Genomic DNA, 16089 nt, shown 5'->3' on the forward strand with positions numbered 1-16089 from the left:
CTGTTTTATAAGTTTATATTTATGATAATTACAAATCCCACCTGGAAGCAAAAGAAATTCTTCTGTGGTGTTGATGAAGACACATGCCATTCTGTGTTATGTAAACTGTTCATCTTTTTAAAGGAGTATTGTTTAGATTCAGCTTATTTGTACATCTGTATTTTACTCCTTTGGATGCTGAGTGTATCCTGTGACATCATCCTGTAACTCTCCTAAGTGTCTCTATAAAACCACGGTTGTGTTGTAGACGAGTACTGTCTTAACATAGTACATTACAAATATATGCCCTTCACACAGTCTTTCATCATATAGAAGGAAAATTGTGGCCAATACAAGTTTGTTTTCTAAGTTGAAAGTAATGACTTACTACAAGGGGTCTTTTCATTGAATGTGTGTTATAGTGCAGAATAAACCGCTATTGTACTTTTGTTGTTAGATACTGCATACTATGACTGGTATAGTATTAATTGCGGTGTATTTATTAATGGTTAGAGATTAGAATTGTAGTCAGGCTCAGTTATGCTGAATTTTAGAAACCTGGAACCATCACTGTTTTGATTTTTCTTTCTCTTTTTTCTTTTCTTTTTTTTTAAGGTGAGCCTTAAAACTGAGTAATCTGTAGGCGCCGCTGTTGTGGCAAGAGCTTTATTCCCCAGAGCCATAGGCCTCGTGCAATGCTATTAATTTAAAAAAAAAAAATGAACTGTTTTATTAGGCTTTGGCTTGGTTCAGACAAAATATATATTTTATACCTGTTTGAGGACGGCACAATAAATTTGGATTAAAAACCTAGTCTGTCTTATTTGTTAATAGACACTTCCTCAATTGAACTAATAAAGGTGCAATTATACTTAAACCATTTTGTCTGCGAAAATGTTGATCACCGTTAAGACATATAACCATAGGAACCATAGGATATCGGAACTGTTTAACGCTAGTCCCTAGCCCTGTCCGACCTGCAAATGTGTTACACAGAATCGTCAACAGTTTCCATGTGATGAGTTAAATTTTGACTCAAGTATGGTATCTACAGAAGAGGCGACTTCTTTATTGTAACCAATTGTGGACGAAATCGTTAAATGCTGTTGACATATCGCAAGGGTTATTACATGTTTAAAGATGGAAATATTAGGTAGTACCTTCGATGACTCGGTGTTTGAAGAATCAAGAAATAGGGTTGCAACAGTTCTCCCAACGTACAACGCTAAAGTCTGCGAACCACAGGTAAGTTTGTTGTCCAGAGATTCTTTTATTTTCAAAACTGTGTTAGCCAGATGTGTTAGCTCCACAAACTGACGTGTGTTCAGATCTTTTCTGAAGCCTTAAAATGAACACCGAGCTCTCTTGTTTTTTTCTGCTAGTGGTTTTGCGAAGAAACAAAATCAGAGGATGTTTTGGAGAAGCAGAAGACCTTTAAGTTTCGAGCAGATCTAGCATACAGGAGAAAGCAGTTTCAGGTGTGGTAACTGACAATATTTAGTCATCTTTTTCAGTACTGTTAAGTAACCGACTGTTGTCTGATTCGCATTTCATGGTCTTAACCCGCATGTCAATCATCAGACAGCTTTAGATGACTACACAGCGTGTCTATCACTGATACCTGATAATAATCTGTCCATCAAACGGGATGTCCTGGAAGGTATTGCACGATGCTTCTGTTACCTTGGCAAACGAGACGAGGCATTAACGACCATTGAAAATCTGGTAGGACCGGTTACTATATCAATTCAGTGCAGTTCAGCTGCGTTTACCATGCTTAAGTGATTTTACCATGTTGTACAGCTCAGTCTGAAACTTTATATCACTTTAATCTGAGTAGATATGCCTCTGTTCCATCTAAAAGCCTTGCATTTAATGATTCCACCTAAATGATCATCTGTGTGTTTGTATACTTGTTACTACTTGTTATAACTAAACATATCACGGAGTACATCACATGCATATTCCCTCTCTTTCTGTCAATTTATAGAGGAAAGAGGCATCCAATACCTGTCACCTCACCTGTGTCTTACAACTGGAGCTCAATGTTCACGAGCGCTTTGGGGATATGAGAGGCAGAATCTCTGCCTTACAGCAGCTGTGCTCCATCCACCCATTCAACCCATGGCACTGGCTGAAGCTAGCGTCAAGTTACCAGATGTTTTGCCAGCATTTTCCCTTTCCCTCTTCAATGGGTACTGCTCCTCCTTACCTTAATGGTACCGTGGACCAACAGGTCGACCCTGGAGGCAAACAGCAGGCAGGAGAGGACAGAGACATTCGATTTAAGGCCTGCATGTGCTACATCAGAGCAAAGTAAGGGGTGTGAGGCTGCTATTTGTTTTGTGCAACATTAATGCAAAGACATGAAAACCCAAAGCGATTCGTTTTTTAGACGTGGTTTCAGCAGTTATAACGAAGTAATTGAAATTATTTGAGCAATTGAAATGTGTTTTCTCTGAAGGCTCCTGATTGGACTACTGAGGATCCAACAGTCTTCTTTTGTGCTTGAGAGCAGTGAGAGAGCCCTACAGGAAATAGACGAAGCGCTGCAGAGACTACAACCCTCAGAGACAACAGTTCGCATCATATCCGAGGTCAGACTTCTGCTTCCGTGGTTATTATAAATATCAGGACCACCAAAGTTTACACAGTATCATGGATTGTTGCTAAACCCAGTCAATAGAGACTCGTGTTTCGGACATGAATTCTCATACAATATTCAAATACACTTCTTTGGTCAATTCTGTAGTCTGTGGTCTTCTTGTTTGTAGAGGGAAGAAGTTTTTTTTTTTTAGCTTAAGAATAATGTAATGCTGAAGCACATTTTGGCGTGTTTTAGGTGATAGCAGAAGATCTTAATCCTGAGACGATGAGAGAGGAAAACCAAGACGGAGAGAGCCTGACAGGTCTCTGCATCAGAGACTTTAACGAGAGATGGTGGGACAAACTGAATGCAGCCTTGCTGAAGGAGGAGGGAACAGACTTAACTAAAGAACAAACAGCAGAGGGAAGGTGACATGAACACAGAGCGTCACTTAAGAATTGAATGATTCTTTTATTTATTTCAATTTTATATTATGTCGTAAGTGTACTGTCCAGAGCTGAATAAACATTTTGAAGTATATTGACAGTTTCGTTTTAAATACCTTGAGGATTGTGGGGAAACACTCTGGACAGGTCGCCAGTCCATCGCAGGGCTCTTTCTTCATTATTTTTCTATAATAATTTCAAGAACTGTTGTGATCCCTTCACTAATGAAGTTACTTCAATTCAGAAAGACAGAGAAACTGTTTTTGTTGAAATAACTTCTTATGTCTCACAGTTAAAATAATCTATAATATTTCAAATGCCGCTTTCAAATTTTCATCAAAAAAAGAAAAACAAACAAACAAACAAAACCTTTGCTCTGTGAAACGCTATCACTCCTTCTCACACACATTTTTATTAGCTTAAACCTGTTTAACAAGAAACATGAGTATCCTGGAAGTCTGAAGCCCATCATCAGTATAATTTATCATAATACATTCATTTTGCATGTTTCCATGCACACTTGTTATTTGCTATAAAAACAGCATACTCAACTTAATGGTCCAAGCTATCTCATGTGATTCATTACATTTATTTGGTAGCTGAAAACAGAGTGCCAGCCAGACCGGGTGCTCCATACGTGTGCGGGTAGAGGTTCACAGGGCGTCTAAGAAAGGTTCCAGAATCATAATCTTTAGAGAAGGACCTCTGTCGTATGATGGGCCAGCGGGTTGTGTGTCTCTGGGGAAGCCAGTGACTACTGGGGAGTCCCATGCTGAAGTTCTGCTGGTTGTTTGCTGTTCCTGTGAGATGGGTTGGACCAAGGGCTCTCTGATCTGTGGGCAGCGCAGTGCTTTGGGCATGAGGATTATCCAGATGATCAGAATGTACAGTCTGTAACTGCTCAGAGATGAGCGGCTGATTTAGGTTGAGCGAATCTGTTTTCGTAGGGAAGCCTGGCACCGGTTTAGAGATTGCATAAAGTCTCCGGAATTCTAGGTCAAAGGGCTTGACCCCACAGCCTTTAATGAGCATTGCCAGACCTCTGTTGACTTGCCAGGACAGCCAGGTGAAGCTAAAACAAGGGGAAGAGGTTGGGAGGATTATGTATCTAAGACGTAAACAGAAATAAATAAAAAGAAATGATATGAATGGCTTCAGAAATGTTTGGCATGCCATGAAACAGAGCACTAGCACTAATTATGTCTTCCTGTAATAAACAAATGACTGATTGACTGACTGACTGACTGACTGACTGACTAATAGATACATAGATAGATGGATACATAGATCAAAATGTTTGTTCCTTGTAAGGAATGTGGTTGTTGACATTCAGCTCTTAGTTTCACATTGGAATGATGTTTAGACTTGTACCTATAAGAGCTTACAAGCACCTGGGTGCAGTCAGCAATGATGAACTTCTCTTTGATCTGGCCTGTAAACTTCCTTCCAGATTTTGCACAGTATGTTTCTCCAGCTATACTACGAACTGACATCTTCTGAAAGAGGAGAGGGGTTCAAAAAATCAATGGTAAAACTTGCAGAAAAGGTGTCATTTTTTTTAAAACATGCATACCTGCATCTAAATCTGAAGAAACATTATATAGAGGCTGCGCTAATTATATTATCTTATCATTTATAATTATATAATAAATGGCCTCCTTATGATCATTACAGCTAAATAAAATTGGGATAAAATTACATTAGGTGCATGCATTAACCATAACACATTTAGCAAATATCTATAGAATGCATAAAACTTACAGTTAGATGAGAGTTGTTGATCTGTAAATTTTCACACATATCCATAAAAACATGCAAATTCATCTGATCCAGTAGAAGATAGACAGAAACATTGCGTTTTCTTGTTGCTTCCAATACATCACAGAACATTTCCACATCACTGAAGATGTCCATTACAATTGCCAGAACCTGTAATTGAAGTATTTTATTTAACGTGTGTTTGTTGCATATCATCATAATAGCTCTGCTCTCTGCATTTAATTCGCAGTGATAAAAGGATGGTACTTACGGTTGTGGCTTTTCTGATAAATTCTCGTTGCGTATCTTTCATACAAATCTCTCTGTCTGACTGAAAAAACACTTCCACACTCGGCATGCCCTGCAAGTGGTAACTCCAGTCTGCAACCGGCCATCCATAATCCAGAATTGGTGGTTCGCTTTCTGACATGGCAGGAAAATATGTTTGTGATGAATCTGAACAAGCGGTAGTCACCTCCTGGTCTTTCTCTTGCTCTTTTGCATCAGGAGGTTCAGGGTCTTTTGTATTTCCCAAGATGTAGAACTTCTCCTCCTTTGACAGGTGATCCACCTCACCTTCTTGGGCCAGTACTTCTTGGTAAGCCCTCAGTCCTTGGTTCATGAGAGCATCCGTGGCGAATCGAGCGCTCTCGTTATGACTCAGGTCGATGGTAGCCATCTGGGTAGAGTGGTATCTCATCTCTTGAACACGTCGCTTCACTTTACCCACCGGCTTAGGTCTTAAATACCACTGCACAGACAAACCATCATTCTGAAGATTCATCATGTCTCTGTATGGGTTCTCCTCCAGTCTTATGACGATTCAGAGTATCTGCTGTGTCTGCACAAGGCACTATTGATACCTTAGCTGCAAGTGGTATATTTCGTGCGCTGGAGTGGCAGAATCTCATTTAGGCTCCGATGAGTAATACCAGTTCTTACCATAGAACTTCAGGGCTGCCTCTGTTTTTGAGAATGTGACTCCAGTTTGGAGAAAAGTACTTCAACTGTGCCTGTGTTCAGAAAAGCCTAGTCAGGTGTTTTCGTAACTCTCCTAGCCTGTGTTAGAGGCACCTATGGAGGGACAGTGAAAACAAGTCTATTAACATCCCTGTGTAATGATGTGGTAACAGAAATTGCCTCAGGGTTCAGGTCTTAGACCAGCTGTTCTCTCTTATAAAGGTTGGAGCTAGAATGAGAGGAGGTCAACAGTCATTGTGTAATTGGAGCTAAAGGGCAAATTTGTCTCTTCATCACGAGTGAGCGTCAGGTGAGTTGCCACAGGGTGGTTCAAAATGAGACCTGTTGTTCCAAAGTGCCCCACCCCTTCAGAGAGGGTGGATGAGTGGCAGGGATGAAAACAGGGCTGTCAGGTTAGCGTGGGCACGATTCTTTATCTGCTGACTGCGGGTTGTCACTACACGGTGCTCAGTCATTAATCATCAGAGGAATCGTCAAACCTATTCCCACACCCCACCTACCCTGTCAGCTCGCATGACCACGTCTTCCGTTAACGGAGAAGGCAAAAAGCAAAAGCAAGTAGGATGACGCTGTTCCAATCCTTCAATCTGTTCAATGTGCAATGACAAATCTGTACCTGTATTTACAAAATTGAACCCGCTGACATGATTTTTTTTCCTTGTTATTTTAATGAACCCAGCCTTTCGGAAGAGAATCAGTGAACTGCTTCAATTTACAGCACTTAATGATCCCATGTGGTTTGTTTTTTTTTCTGCTTGCATAACTGCTAATCAAATATTTCAACTTTGTTGCTTTAATTTGACCTCTAAACAACTCAGCACCTACACTGTCCTCACCCGTGGTCAGAGGAGATGTGACAAGGATGACCACTGGTTCCGTTGATAAGACAATGAAATTTATCTCAAACTCCCTCTTGGCTTCACAGACAGCAGCTTAATCTGAAAGCAAGGTACCTAACTCATTGTCATAGCAGATTTTTCATATATACAGTATATTCACAGTTACATAACAACAACAGCTTCAGAGCAGGATTGCGTTTCCATAAAACACACCACTCCTCAATATTTTATTCAGTTCATGTCCTCGATAAATACACTTTTTACAAAACAAAAATTCAAAGAGAAAGCTAATTAGGTTAATAAAACATCAAAGGGGGCATTGTATGAGTCAGCCATCTCCAACGTGGCATTCATGTTTAATACCTTCAGCTGAAAATGAATTTAGGCTTTCATTTGGCCCATTCACATGCAGCAGTTTGAATAAAAGACATTTCATTTGAAGGTTGGACGGGATAAACGTAGCTAGTATATGACACATCTATGGCTAATCTGAAAATTGCTGCAGATTGAAAATTACTGGTTACGTTTGGGTTCCACGCTTTTGAAAGGCTAATGTTACGTTTGGGTTCCACGCTTTTGAAAGGCTAAGCTGATTCACAGAATGATCACAGATAAACCCATTTTCACAGGTTCCCTCTCGAAGGCCAGCTGTAGTGGCGGTGTGGTCACCGGGAACTGGTAGACTGGGGTGTGTATTCTGCCGCTCTGGCTTTGGCTGCCAGTCTCTGTCTGAGTTCTCGGACCTCTTGGATCAGCTCCCTCTCCTTTCTGTCCAGCTCCGTGCGACACCTGTCCAGAGAAACTAGGAAACAAAAAGGTCAAAGAGTCATATCATTTCACACACCAGGTCTGAAGCAACTCAAACTTCAGACAATATCTATATATTACCAGGCCTCCATCTAGCTTTCATAACTGCATCAAAATATGTCCTAAAAAATGTAGACGCTTTAAAGGTAATTTAGCAACTAAACAAATTCTAACATGCTGGTGTATTTTTGTGTATGTTATGTGTATTTCCCACGTAACTGTTTCTCTAAAGAGAATATGAACCTTTTTTTTTTTTTTTTTTTTTTAATTTTCAAATTTTTTTAAAATTAAACATTCGAAATATTTTTACCTTGGTAACTACCAAAAGCTCTACCACCATTATGTAAGGCAATTTAAAATAATGTTTGCCTCTTGATAAGGCACATGTACTGAACTCACAGGTAGTGGAGTCATCTGAGGTGGACTGGTTGTTCAAGCAGATATTGCTGGTCTCGCTTGATTCGTGCTCTGGTTTCTGTAGAAATCCTCTGGCTGAGCATGGAGACCTGAGCTTCCTCTCCCACTGATTATCTGGGGGGGGGGGGGGGGGGGGGGGGGGGGGGGGTTGCATTTAAGGCATTGTATCACCTGTGTTGACGGCACTCAAAGAAACGAAACCATATCCTGCAGTGTATGTTGATATTAACAGTCTCTGTGGAATACTGGTGATGCCAGACTCACTCAGGGACTCCTCCTGGCTCCTCCTAAGTTTATTCTGGTGCTGCCCTTTCTCGTCTATCTCCTGGGAGACCAGAGTCTTTCTGTGGTTATCTGCTGTGGCAGCTGCTTGCCTCTCCTCCTCCAGCTGGGCTTTCTTAGCTATTATATCTTCCCACTAGAACAGAACAGAACAGAGACCCAAAGCGTTCAGCCAAAGCTTCTGGGGGAAAATATTTCAACTCAAGACAACTATTCCACAAGTATCCAAGTCATCCCACATGGCCCTCGGACCACGTACAAACAGCCAGAGAGCCACTGTGTTATGCGCTGTGTGTCTAATACATCAAAGACACAATGTATATGTGTCTATGTTTTGAAGCGTGTAAAGATAGCCAGATTTTATAGCCTCTTACCTGCTTTCCTTCCACTCGGCCCATGAGCTGGACAAGCTCCTCCTCCTTGGCCCGGGTTTCTCGGCTCAGCTCTGCCAGCCGCTGTTGTCGTCTCACCTGCTCAGCATCTGCCCTATCCAGTCGTCTCATCACCTCCGTCTGCCAATCAGCATCCAGATCAAGCTGACCGGCCTCTGCCAGCGACGCCCCCAGAACCTGAGGGAAAAGAGAGAGAAGAGTCTTTCAGGCCTTCAGTTCCTCCATTCATTCTTAATCTTCACGCCATAGTCTTCCAGGGTCCTCATGACATGTGTCCCATTCAGAGATTTCAGTGGATCTCCCTCAAATCGAATACTACAGAAACGTCGACTCACCCATAAGCCCTTCACAAGCAGACTGTTTCAGCAGTAAGGAGTCTAAAGAAATCTGATCTGGCTAAAACGAGGCGTTAATGCCTCGAGTCAGCCGAACTGGCCTCCTCTCTGACAGAATGGCAGTGTGTGAGGCCTGAAATGGCAGAGATGGAAGCATACCCTCGTCGTTTCCAAACCAAGGTCGGCATCGGTCTGAATCAAGTCGTGAAAGGCAGACTCTTCCACTTCAGCTCTGCGCTGGCGCGTTTCCACCTCTGCTCTCGTCTCCTGAGTCACACGCTCCTGCTCTTTAGCCAGTTGCTGGAGAGAAGAACGTAAAAAATGAGGGTCTACGACAAGACAAAACTCAAAAGAAAAACAAAGTCATCATTGAGATAATAAAGAAAAAAAAAAAGAACTGTTTATCAGCACGCCTATGAGATCATTTGGAATAACATGCAGGTTTGAAGAGAGAAACTCTTTCCCTTCATGCAACCCTTTAAACAGTCATGGAACATGTGTGATTTCTGTAAATCTGACGGGTTTCTGAGAGGATGAACCTGTTCAAAGAGCCGTCGCTGTGCGTCCAGTTCCATCTGCCTTATTTCTATGTCTTGAACGGCTGCTGCTGTCTCCTGCTCCCTCTGTGCCATCTGAACATAACGTCTATCATTAACACTGTGGCCAAACATGAGACACTGAACATCTTTCTAAACCGTCAATGACAACAAATTCATGTAAAACTAGCTGTTAAAAAGCCAGGCCGTGAATACTGAAGCAGTCGTTAGCATTTGAATTAGCTGTTTTGAAAGAACACGTGGAAGTGTATTTGCATCAGTAAGCAGACTGAAGGAGCACCTTTCTCTGGATCTCAGCATCGAGTTTACTCAGTTCAGTCCTGCGTTGTTCCTGCTGGTGCGTAAGGAAGCGTCGCCTGGCAGCATCGATGAGATTGAGCTCTTTTACCTTGAGCTCCCGCTTCATAGCAGCCAACCTTCACACCAGACAAGGTCAAAAGAATCAAATGTAAGCCTTTTAAGACATAACTAACTAACATTTTCACTGCAGCAGAAACAAGGCCAGTTAAACAGGCTTTTTCCCCCCTGTATTATTTGTGCTCTTTTGAAGGACAAACAGAGCGTCTGGTTCTGTCTCTGAGGTCAGTGATTGAGGCTGCCTGACCTTGCTCTCTGTTCGGTGAGTTTGTTCTCCTCCTCCTGTAGGATCCTCCTGCGCTGCTCCTCAGCCTGCTGGAGCAGCTCCTGCTGTTTGTACCAGGCCTCATCCTCTGCCTGCTGCCTCACTGCTTCAGAACGCAGCTCCTGCAAAGCCTGTCTGCTCTCACACACACACACACACACACGCACACACACAGACGCACAGAACAAGGTTCATTAACCTTTCATTTTACGTCACTTTTCAAAATGACATTTAACGATATGGCCTTGGTAACAACTTATTCCAGTTCAGTGTTCGTGACAAGCAAACCCACTCTGATACTTCTTGTGACAGCCGCGACCCCCTAAAGCGGATTTTAAGTGTTTAAATAAATAAAAGACCCATACATACTTCTCTCTCAGGTATTCCATTTCCTGTTGACGGATCCTCTCTCGCTCCTGGGACTGGTACTCCACTACAAAGGTGGGGTACTTGTTAAAAACAGGGTACTGTCCTTCAGTCAGGGGCTCAAAATCACTCAGCATTGAGCTGGGGTGGAAGTCTGCAGGTGTGCTCTCCATCAGCCGATATGTCTCCTTTAGTAAGGCACTTATGTCTAAGTTGTTCCGGTGATGGAAGAAGTACTGAGAGGAAGCAATGAAAGGAGCAGTAACGAGATTAAGTCGACAGAACAGACAAAGCACAAGAAAAAAAAAATGCACCCTGGACATATTTTTGGGTTAATGTACCACATGTGCAAAGGTGTTTGCAGAATAAAGGTAAGCCTTTGTATAATGTTTAAACAAAGAGAGGTTAGTGTATTCAGACTGATGGATTTTAGGGAAAACTGGAATTGTGAGACCTGTTCTTAAAAAGGCCGTACCTCAAAATCCTCTTTCCGACTGCACAGGAGCAAGGGCGCTCTACAACAGATGACGTAAGCTACCACGGCCATGAGCAGGAAGGACGGGTGGTTGGAAAAAACATTATCAAACAATTTCAGCCACTCGTCTCTGGTCAGAACCTCAGAGAACAGCGTCTCCAGCAATGGCCAGACATACAGCTGCAGAGTAGCATGTGAGAGAAAAGGTTAGAAGAGGGAACTACCTCATGTCTCACTTATCAAAGCTACCCAACAATGACATTAATATTAGCACATCCACACATGATTCTGCTCATTTTAAACTTTTAAATGCATTTCTTTTGATTATTTTAATGATATGTAATGCAGAAAAAAAACGTCTTGCATGATGAAACAGTTGCAACAAACAGATAAAGTATATTTTTAAAAAAAACAAAATTGAGCTTCAAACACTCAGAAGTCAAAAGCCTGGCTTCTCACCTGTGAAGTGATTCCACAGTCGATGAGGTGCTGCAGCAGTTCCTTGTCGTGATGTGCCAGAACATTCTCTGCCATGCTCAGCACATTGAGTGGGGGATTGGGAAAATATTCAAACCAGTGCTGGCACCAGTTCACTGGAAACGACACAAACATGGTATTCTGACCACAGGATTGAGGTTACATTCCTAATTATTAGCCTAAGGACAACAGGCAACATCAGAACATGGCTTTGCTATGTGACCTAGAAACAGAGAGCTACAAATGCCATACAACATTACATTTATAAACTTGTAAAGACATGGCATTGCTTGTACATCCGTAGTTTCTGTTTTAAAGAAAACTGATCTGTCTAATCCTGGGTTGTGGAGTGCTGATACTTGTAAATCTAGAGCGGGATATTAAGTAAGCTATGAGTATCTGGAAGACAGGTCTATGCACTTTTTAGTCCATAATCAACATTTTATCCCTTTGGGAGACCAAAACAGACAGATTTTTTTTATTTGAGGGCAAGATTCAGAATGCTGCAATGTTAAAATGTATCAAGCAAACATATTATTGGCCTTTGATTTCAGTGACCTCATTCCATAATATCAAGCAACTTAAGCTTATGGGTTTACTGCACACACCGATAACAGTGGCTACTACTTCAAAGCAGATGAGCGGATTGTTCTGGAAGAGTTTCACAAATGGAAAGGCCACTAGGGGGAGATATTCAGTCTCGCCAAATATCGCTGACCAATGGGCAAGTGCAGACAGTACCCTGTGAGAGCAAACAAGGAGAAAAGCAGTGAGGATGTGACAATGGTAATTACACTGCATGTAAATATAAAAAAAAATTATATATATATATATATATATATATACACACACACACACACACACACACACACATATATATATGTGTGTGTGTGTGTGTGTGTGTGTATGTATGTATATGTATGTATGTGTGTGTGTGTGTGTGTGTGTGTATATATATATATATATATATATATATATATATATATATATATATATATATATATATATATATATATATATATATATGTATGTATGTATGTATGTATGTATGTACACACATACACACACACATATATATATATGTATGTATGTATGTATATGTGTGAGATAAATATATGAGATATGAGTGATAAATCATTATTTTAAAAATCTTTCACACATGTGTATGTTTGGTGTCCTGTTATTTTTGAGCTGTATATAGGTACCTCTGTAAACCACGCTGCAGTTTGTGGCTCTTGATGGGGTAGCGGTCATGCAGGGTCAGGTACGCTGAGTGCAGCCCTTTGTCAGAGAGGCTGCTGAAAGAAGCATGGTTCTCTGGCAGATGCAACAGAGAACGCCAGATAAACATCCTGAAAAAGCACAAGAAATGAACAAAATGTTAGTTCCTCCATCAAGAGTACCAACATGAAAAGACTCATTTGTTATTATTTTTACATAAAGACAAGGACAAATTACTTTTTATACTGCATAAAAATGCCATGCCGTTATACCAGCCTCTTAACACAAAGGTGCATGAAAGTTACAAAATTTTAAAGGAATATTACAGTTATTCCTTTAAGCTACCTGTATTTGGCAGGATATTCTCCAAATGTTCTCAGTAAAGCCTGAAGTCGCTTCTTATTTAGGCCAGCAGGTAATTCGTTCTGCATTATAACAAAATGGATATCCATACAGAAAAAAAATAATGTTTCAAAACACTGTTTAGAACATCAGTATCTAATAATACCTTGCAACAACTTTTTCTTATTTACATGATTCGCATACAAAGTATTTCCAAAGAGAGATGAGCGAAATTGAGCCGAGAACAAAAGAGTTCAGCGGAAAAGAGCAGAACCGAACAGAATAAAATAGATTTAAAATGAACCTCTTTGTCATCCACTGTGCTAACCGCTGGAGGTCGCAGTACCCTGGCTGGGACTCTGCGTCCTGATGTTTTGGCTGGGCGCTGGACTGCACCAGAGTGCACCTTCACTTTCAGGCAGGAGTTACCACTGTTTTTGCTGTTGGTCACTAGTTTTACCAGAGGTTGAGGAGGCTGAAAAGAGAGCCAATCAGAGTCAATGTGGTTCCCAAAGTCACTTTTTTAAAGAGTTTCCATATCAAAGCAACAGCACCTCCTACAGAAATGTACACAAAATGTGCACATTTTGTGCGTTGTGTCAATAAGAGGCAGTTTTAGAATACAAGGATAACAATACCTTGTTAATGTCTTGAGTCAAGCATTGCACATTGTAAATATTGAGGGCGCCACTGTCCATCACTGTCACAATATGACGGCCTTTGGGACAAATGGCTGCTGAAGTGATGGCATCGTCATAGGAACCAATATGGAAGATCTGTTTGCACGTATGGATGTTGATGAAACGCATGATACCATCCTGGCTTAAAACACCCAGAATCTGAAGACAGAAATTTCAAGGTGGAAGTCATTTAGAGAGAAACACCAGAAACTTCTAAGAGAAAGACAAGCGATAATTATATAAATGTATATATCAGCAATATGTGGAATTCAACACTAAAAAATTCTGTCACATAAAATATGCTCGCGTATAACTCATTTCTTTAAGATGCAACGGACAGTTAGAATGTTATGAACTATGGAAACATTTCGAGTATTCAGGAGTGAATCATGTTTCCCTACTTGGCTGGAGCCTCCATCAAAACTATCCGGCAGAAACTCCAGGTGCCGGACGGTCCGGACTTTGGGTGGCATCTGAACCACTCTGAGGAGCTGCCTGCTGTCCAGACACCACAGGTGAAGGAGATTACAGCGCCCTCCCGCAGCAAGGGTTTTTCCGTCCCTGTACAAACCAAAACACTCTCTACTTTCTTCTGTAAGATATTAGTCAAAAGACAAGGTTATTGGTTGGGGTAGTGTGCCTTACTGTGTTACTGCGAATGCTTTGTAGTGTACTCTGGGTCCTTCTTGAGGAACTGGCAGTTGATATTTGCAGAACAGTGTGTCACTCTCCCAAGCAAAAATAGAGTCATCATTAAAACAGCTTAGGATGGTGTTACTCAGTGGAAGAAAGAACACCTACACGACACAAATAAAAACGAAAACGAGAAATTTTGAAACTCCCATTACCCCATTGAATGTGTTTGAAATTTCAAATGGGTAATGAACAAAACACTAATGGAGCTAAAAACCAACCAGGACTGTGCTGTTACCTTCTGTATTCCCACAGTTTGACGAACATTGAGCTTCCTCTTCCTCTGGAAGGTGTCCAGGTCCCAGAGCTGAGCTGTATCTGAGGACGTGGTGATCGCATAGCGACCAGAGCTGTGCACCGACAAAGAAGACACCGCACCCTCGTGCCCCCGCATCCAGCTAACTAGCTGTTTAGTGTCTGTTGGAGACAACACAGGGGACATCTTCCTCATTAGAAATCTTGCCTGTACTGAACATAGTAAATAACTCAATATGCACAGCTCATCACTGATCACCTCTTGACTACACGTCAAGCAAAACTTTTGTAAACACTTTATCCTTCATTAATAAAGACTGATGACTACCAGATATCAAAGTTGGCTTCAGTATGAATAACTACAAGGAAATGATAGCGACACCTTTGTCGTAGCATTTGACGGAGCAGTCAGCGAGCGCAACGAGGTACTCTGTTGTCCTACGTAAGTTAAAAGCTAAAGCTGTGCAAGCTTGACCGGTCTTCTGGACCAGCTTGAACCTGCAAACAAATGACAAGAACGAGGTTTGTGTGTGTGTGTGCTTCTCATATGTGTGTGAGAAAGGGAGAGTCCGAAGAGTTCAGCAGTTGAATTACAAGAACATACCTGTTTCTACTGATATCAAACACATAGATATTGCCATGATGATCCCCTGCAAGGAAGGACTCCCCAGTTGTGTCAAATGCCACGTGAAGGAAACGTACAGTCTTGCTTTGATTAGCGGGCGCACTGCGAGTCACGGTGACCATGATGCTGTCAATGTGTAAACAAGGAAAGCGGTTTACATATTATATAGCTGCCTGTTGTATGGATGACAGTTTAACTATATTACTACAGTAATGAGTTACCGAAAGATGCTGCATCTTACAGGTGCAAGCATCCTCTCTGATTTGCGGTGAGAGAGTGCGAACTTCACTTGCTGAAACTCACCCACTGTTTGATGGCGTTGGCTTTCGATGCCATACCTTTCCATCTTCTTTGATGCCGATATCTGTGGTCTGCATTGTCTGCACTGCTGTTAAACCAACGCCATCCAACTTTTTCGTGTGTTACTGTTAGCTAGCCTGCTAGTGTTGCGCCGTTGCATTGACTACCAAAGCTTGGCTTTCTAGACAGCCAAAGCTTCTGGCGGTGATTACAGCGGGAAGTTTAAAAGACAGACACTAATGATCGATTTACTTCAGCAACGTGATAAAATTGAGCGCTAACATTCTCTTGGACATAAAACAGTCACGACTGTAACACATCTACTTTATAACTCTTACCGTACCAGCTACTTTTTGCCAACAATATAGTCGATATGGCTGTAAACACAGCCGCTAACTTTGTGGTCTGTTCCGATTGGTTGGTAAAAGAATAAAACAAGCGTGACGTTTGCGGCATGCGCATTGAGAACTAACGATGCCTCAGACAACAAAATTGCAAGAAAATAGTAGAACTGCGGTCATTTTACCGAGGTCCTGGGATTTGTCTTTCTGTAACACGATTTCTAGAAAAATCGCCGATTATTCAAAATGTCACCACCGAATGTGTCACCAACAAATTCAAAGTCTGTGTAACATGACAGCACTCGATTTGTA

At 41.5% G+C, this 16089-nt stretch overlaps 3 protein-coding genes across 3 annotated transcripts; 1 reads left to right on the top strand and 2 right to left on the bottom strand.

Moving 5' to 3' along the window:
• The first annotated feature begins 1119 nt into the window (after window positions 1–1119).
• c8h8orf76 (chromosome 8 C8orf76 homolog) lies at window positions 1120–2998 on the top strand. The gene is made up of 6 exons (XM_030783165.1): window positions 1120–1224; window positions 1362–1457; window positions 1561–1704; window positions 1970–2295; window positions 2444–2576; window positions 2822–2998. Exons 1-6 carry the CDS (start codon window positions 1120–1122, stop codon window positions 2996–2998), a joined length of 981 nt encoding a protein of 326 aa, XP_030639025.1.
• A 602-nt stretch (window positions 2999–3600) lies between these two features.
• On the bottom strand, window positions 3601–5554 carry fam83a (family with sequence similarity 83 member A). The gene is made up of 4 exons (XM_030783166.1): window positions 5042–5554; window positions 4774–4941; window positions 4384–4508; window positions 3601–4084 (listed from the first exon to the last, which is right to left on the bottom strand). The coding sequence occupies exons 1-4, from the start codon at window positions 5552–5554 to the stop codon at window positions 3601–3603; spliced, it is 1290 nt and encodes a 429-aa protein (XP_030639026.1).
• Window positions 5555–7255: 1701 nt separating this feature from the next.
• Window positions 7256–15513, bottom strand: tbc1d31 (TBC1 domain family, member 31). Its single transcript, XM_030783168.1, has 22 exons — window positions 15440–15513; window positions 15116–15262; window positions 14894–15009; window positions 14495–14673; window positions 14209–14360; window positions 13965–14124; window positions 13522–13722; window positions 13188–13358; window positions 12887–12966; window positions 12526–12672; window positions 11929–12062; window positions 11303–11436; window positions 10844–11023; window positions 10372–10604; window positions 9985–10137; window positions 9661–9796; window positions 9363–9455; window positions 8983–9123; window positions 8471–8665; window positions 8079–8232; window positions 7797–7928; window positions 7256–7392 (listed from the first exon to the last, which is right to left on the bottom strand). Exons 1-22 carry the CDS (start codon window positions 15511–15513, stop codon window positions 7256–7258), a joined length of 3249 nt encoding a protein of 1082 aa, XP_030639028.1.
• Between the last annotated feature and the right edge of the window lie 576 nt (window positions 15514–16089).

Source organism: Chanos chanos, chromosome 8 (genome assembly GCF_902362185.1).
Source record: "Chanos chanos chromosome 8, fChaCha1.1, whole genome shotgun sequence".
Classification (NCBI taxonomy): domain Eukaryota; kingdom Metazoa; phylum Chordata; class Actinopteri; order Gonorynchiformes; family Chanidae; genus Chanos; species Chanos chanos.

Bases quoted from the DNA above. Each gene is read 5' to 3' on its own strand.
- c8h8orf76 (XM_030783165.1), top strand. From the start codon at position 1,120: ATGGAAATATTAGGTAGTACCTTCGATGACTCGGTGTTTGAAGAATCA. The intron at 1,225-1,361 runs GTAAGTTTGTTG...TTTTTCTGCTAG, and splicing joins CTAAAGTCTGCGAACCACAG to TGGTTTTGCGAAGAAACAAA. The intron at 2,577-2,821 runs GTCAGACTTCTG...GGCGTGTTTTAG, and splicing joins CAGTTCGCATCATATCCGAG to GTGATAGCAGAAGATCTTAA.
- fam83a (XM_030783166.1), bottom strand. From the start codon at position 5,554: ATGAATCTTCAGAATGATGGTTTGTCTGTGCAGTGGTATTTAAGACCT. The intron at 4,942-5,041 runs GTAAGTACCATC...CTTCAATTACAG, and splicing joins TTATCAGAAAAGCCACAACC to GTTCTGGCAATTGTAATGGA. The intron at 4,085-4,383 runs GTACAAGTCTAA...CCCTTGTTTTAG, and splicing joins GTGCTTGTAAGCTCTTATAG to CTTCACCTGGCTGTCCTGGC.
- tbc1d31 (XM_030783168.1), bottom strand. From the start codon at position 15,513: ATGCAGACCACAGATATCGGCATCAAAGAAGATGGAAAGGTATGGCAT. The intron at 14,674-14,893 runs GTGTCGCTATCA...TGTCTCCAACAG, and splicing joins CGTCAAATGCTACGACAAAG to ACACTAAACAGCTAGTTAGC. The intron at 13,359-13,521 runs GTATTGTTATCC...CTCTCTTTTCAG, and splicing joins TGACTCAAGACATTAACAAG to CCTCCTCAACCTCTGGTAAA.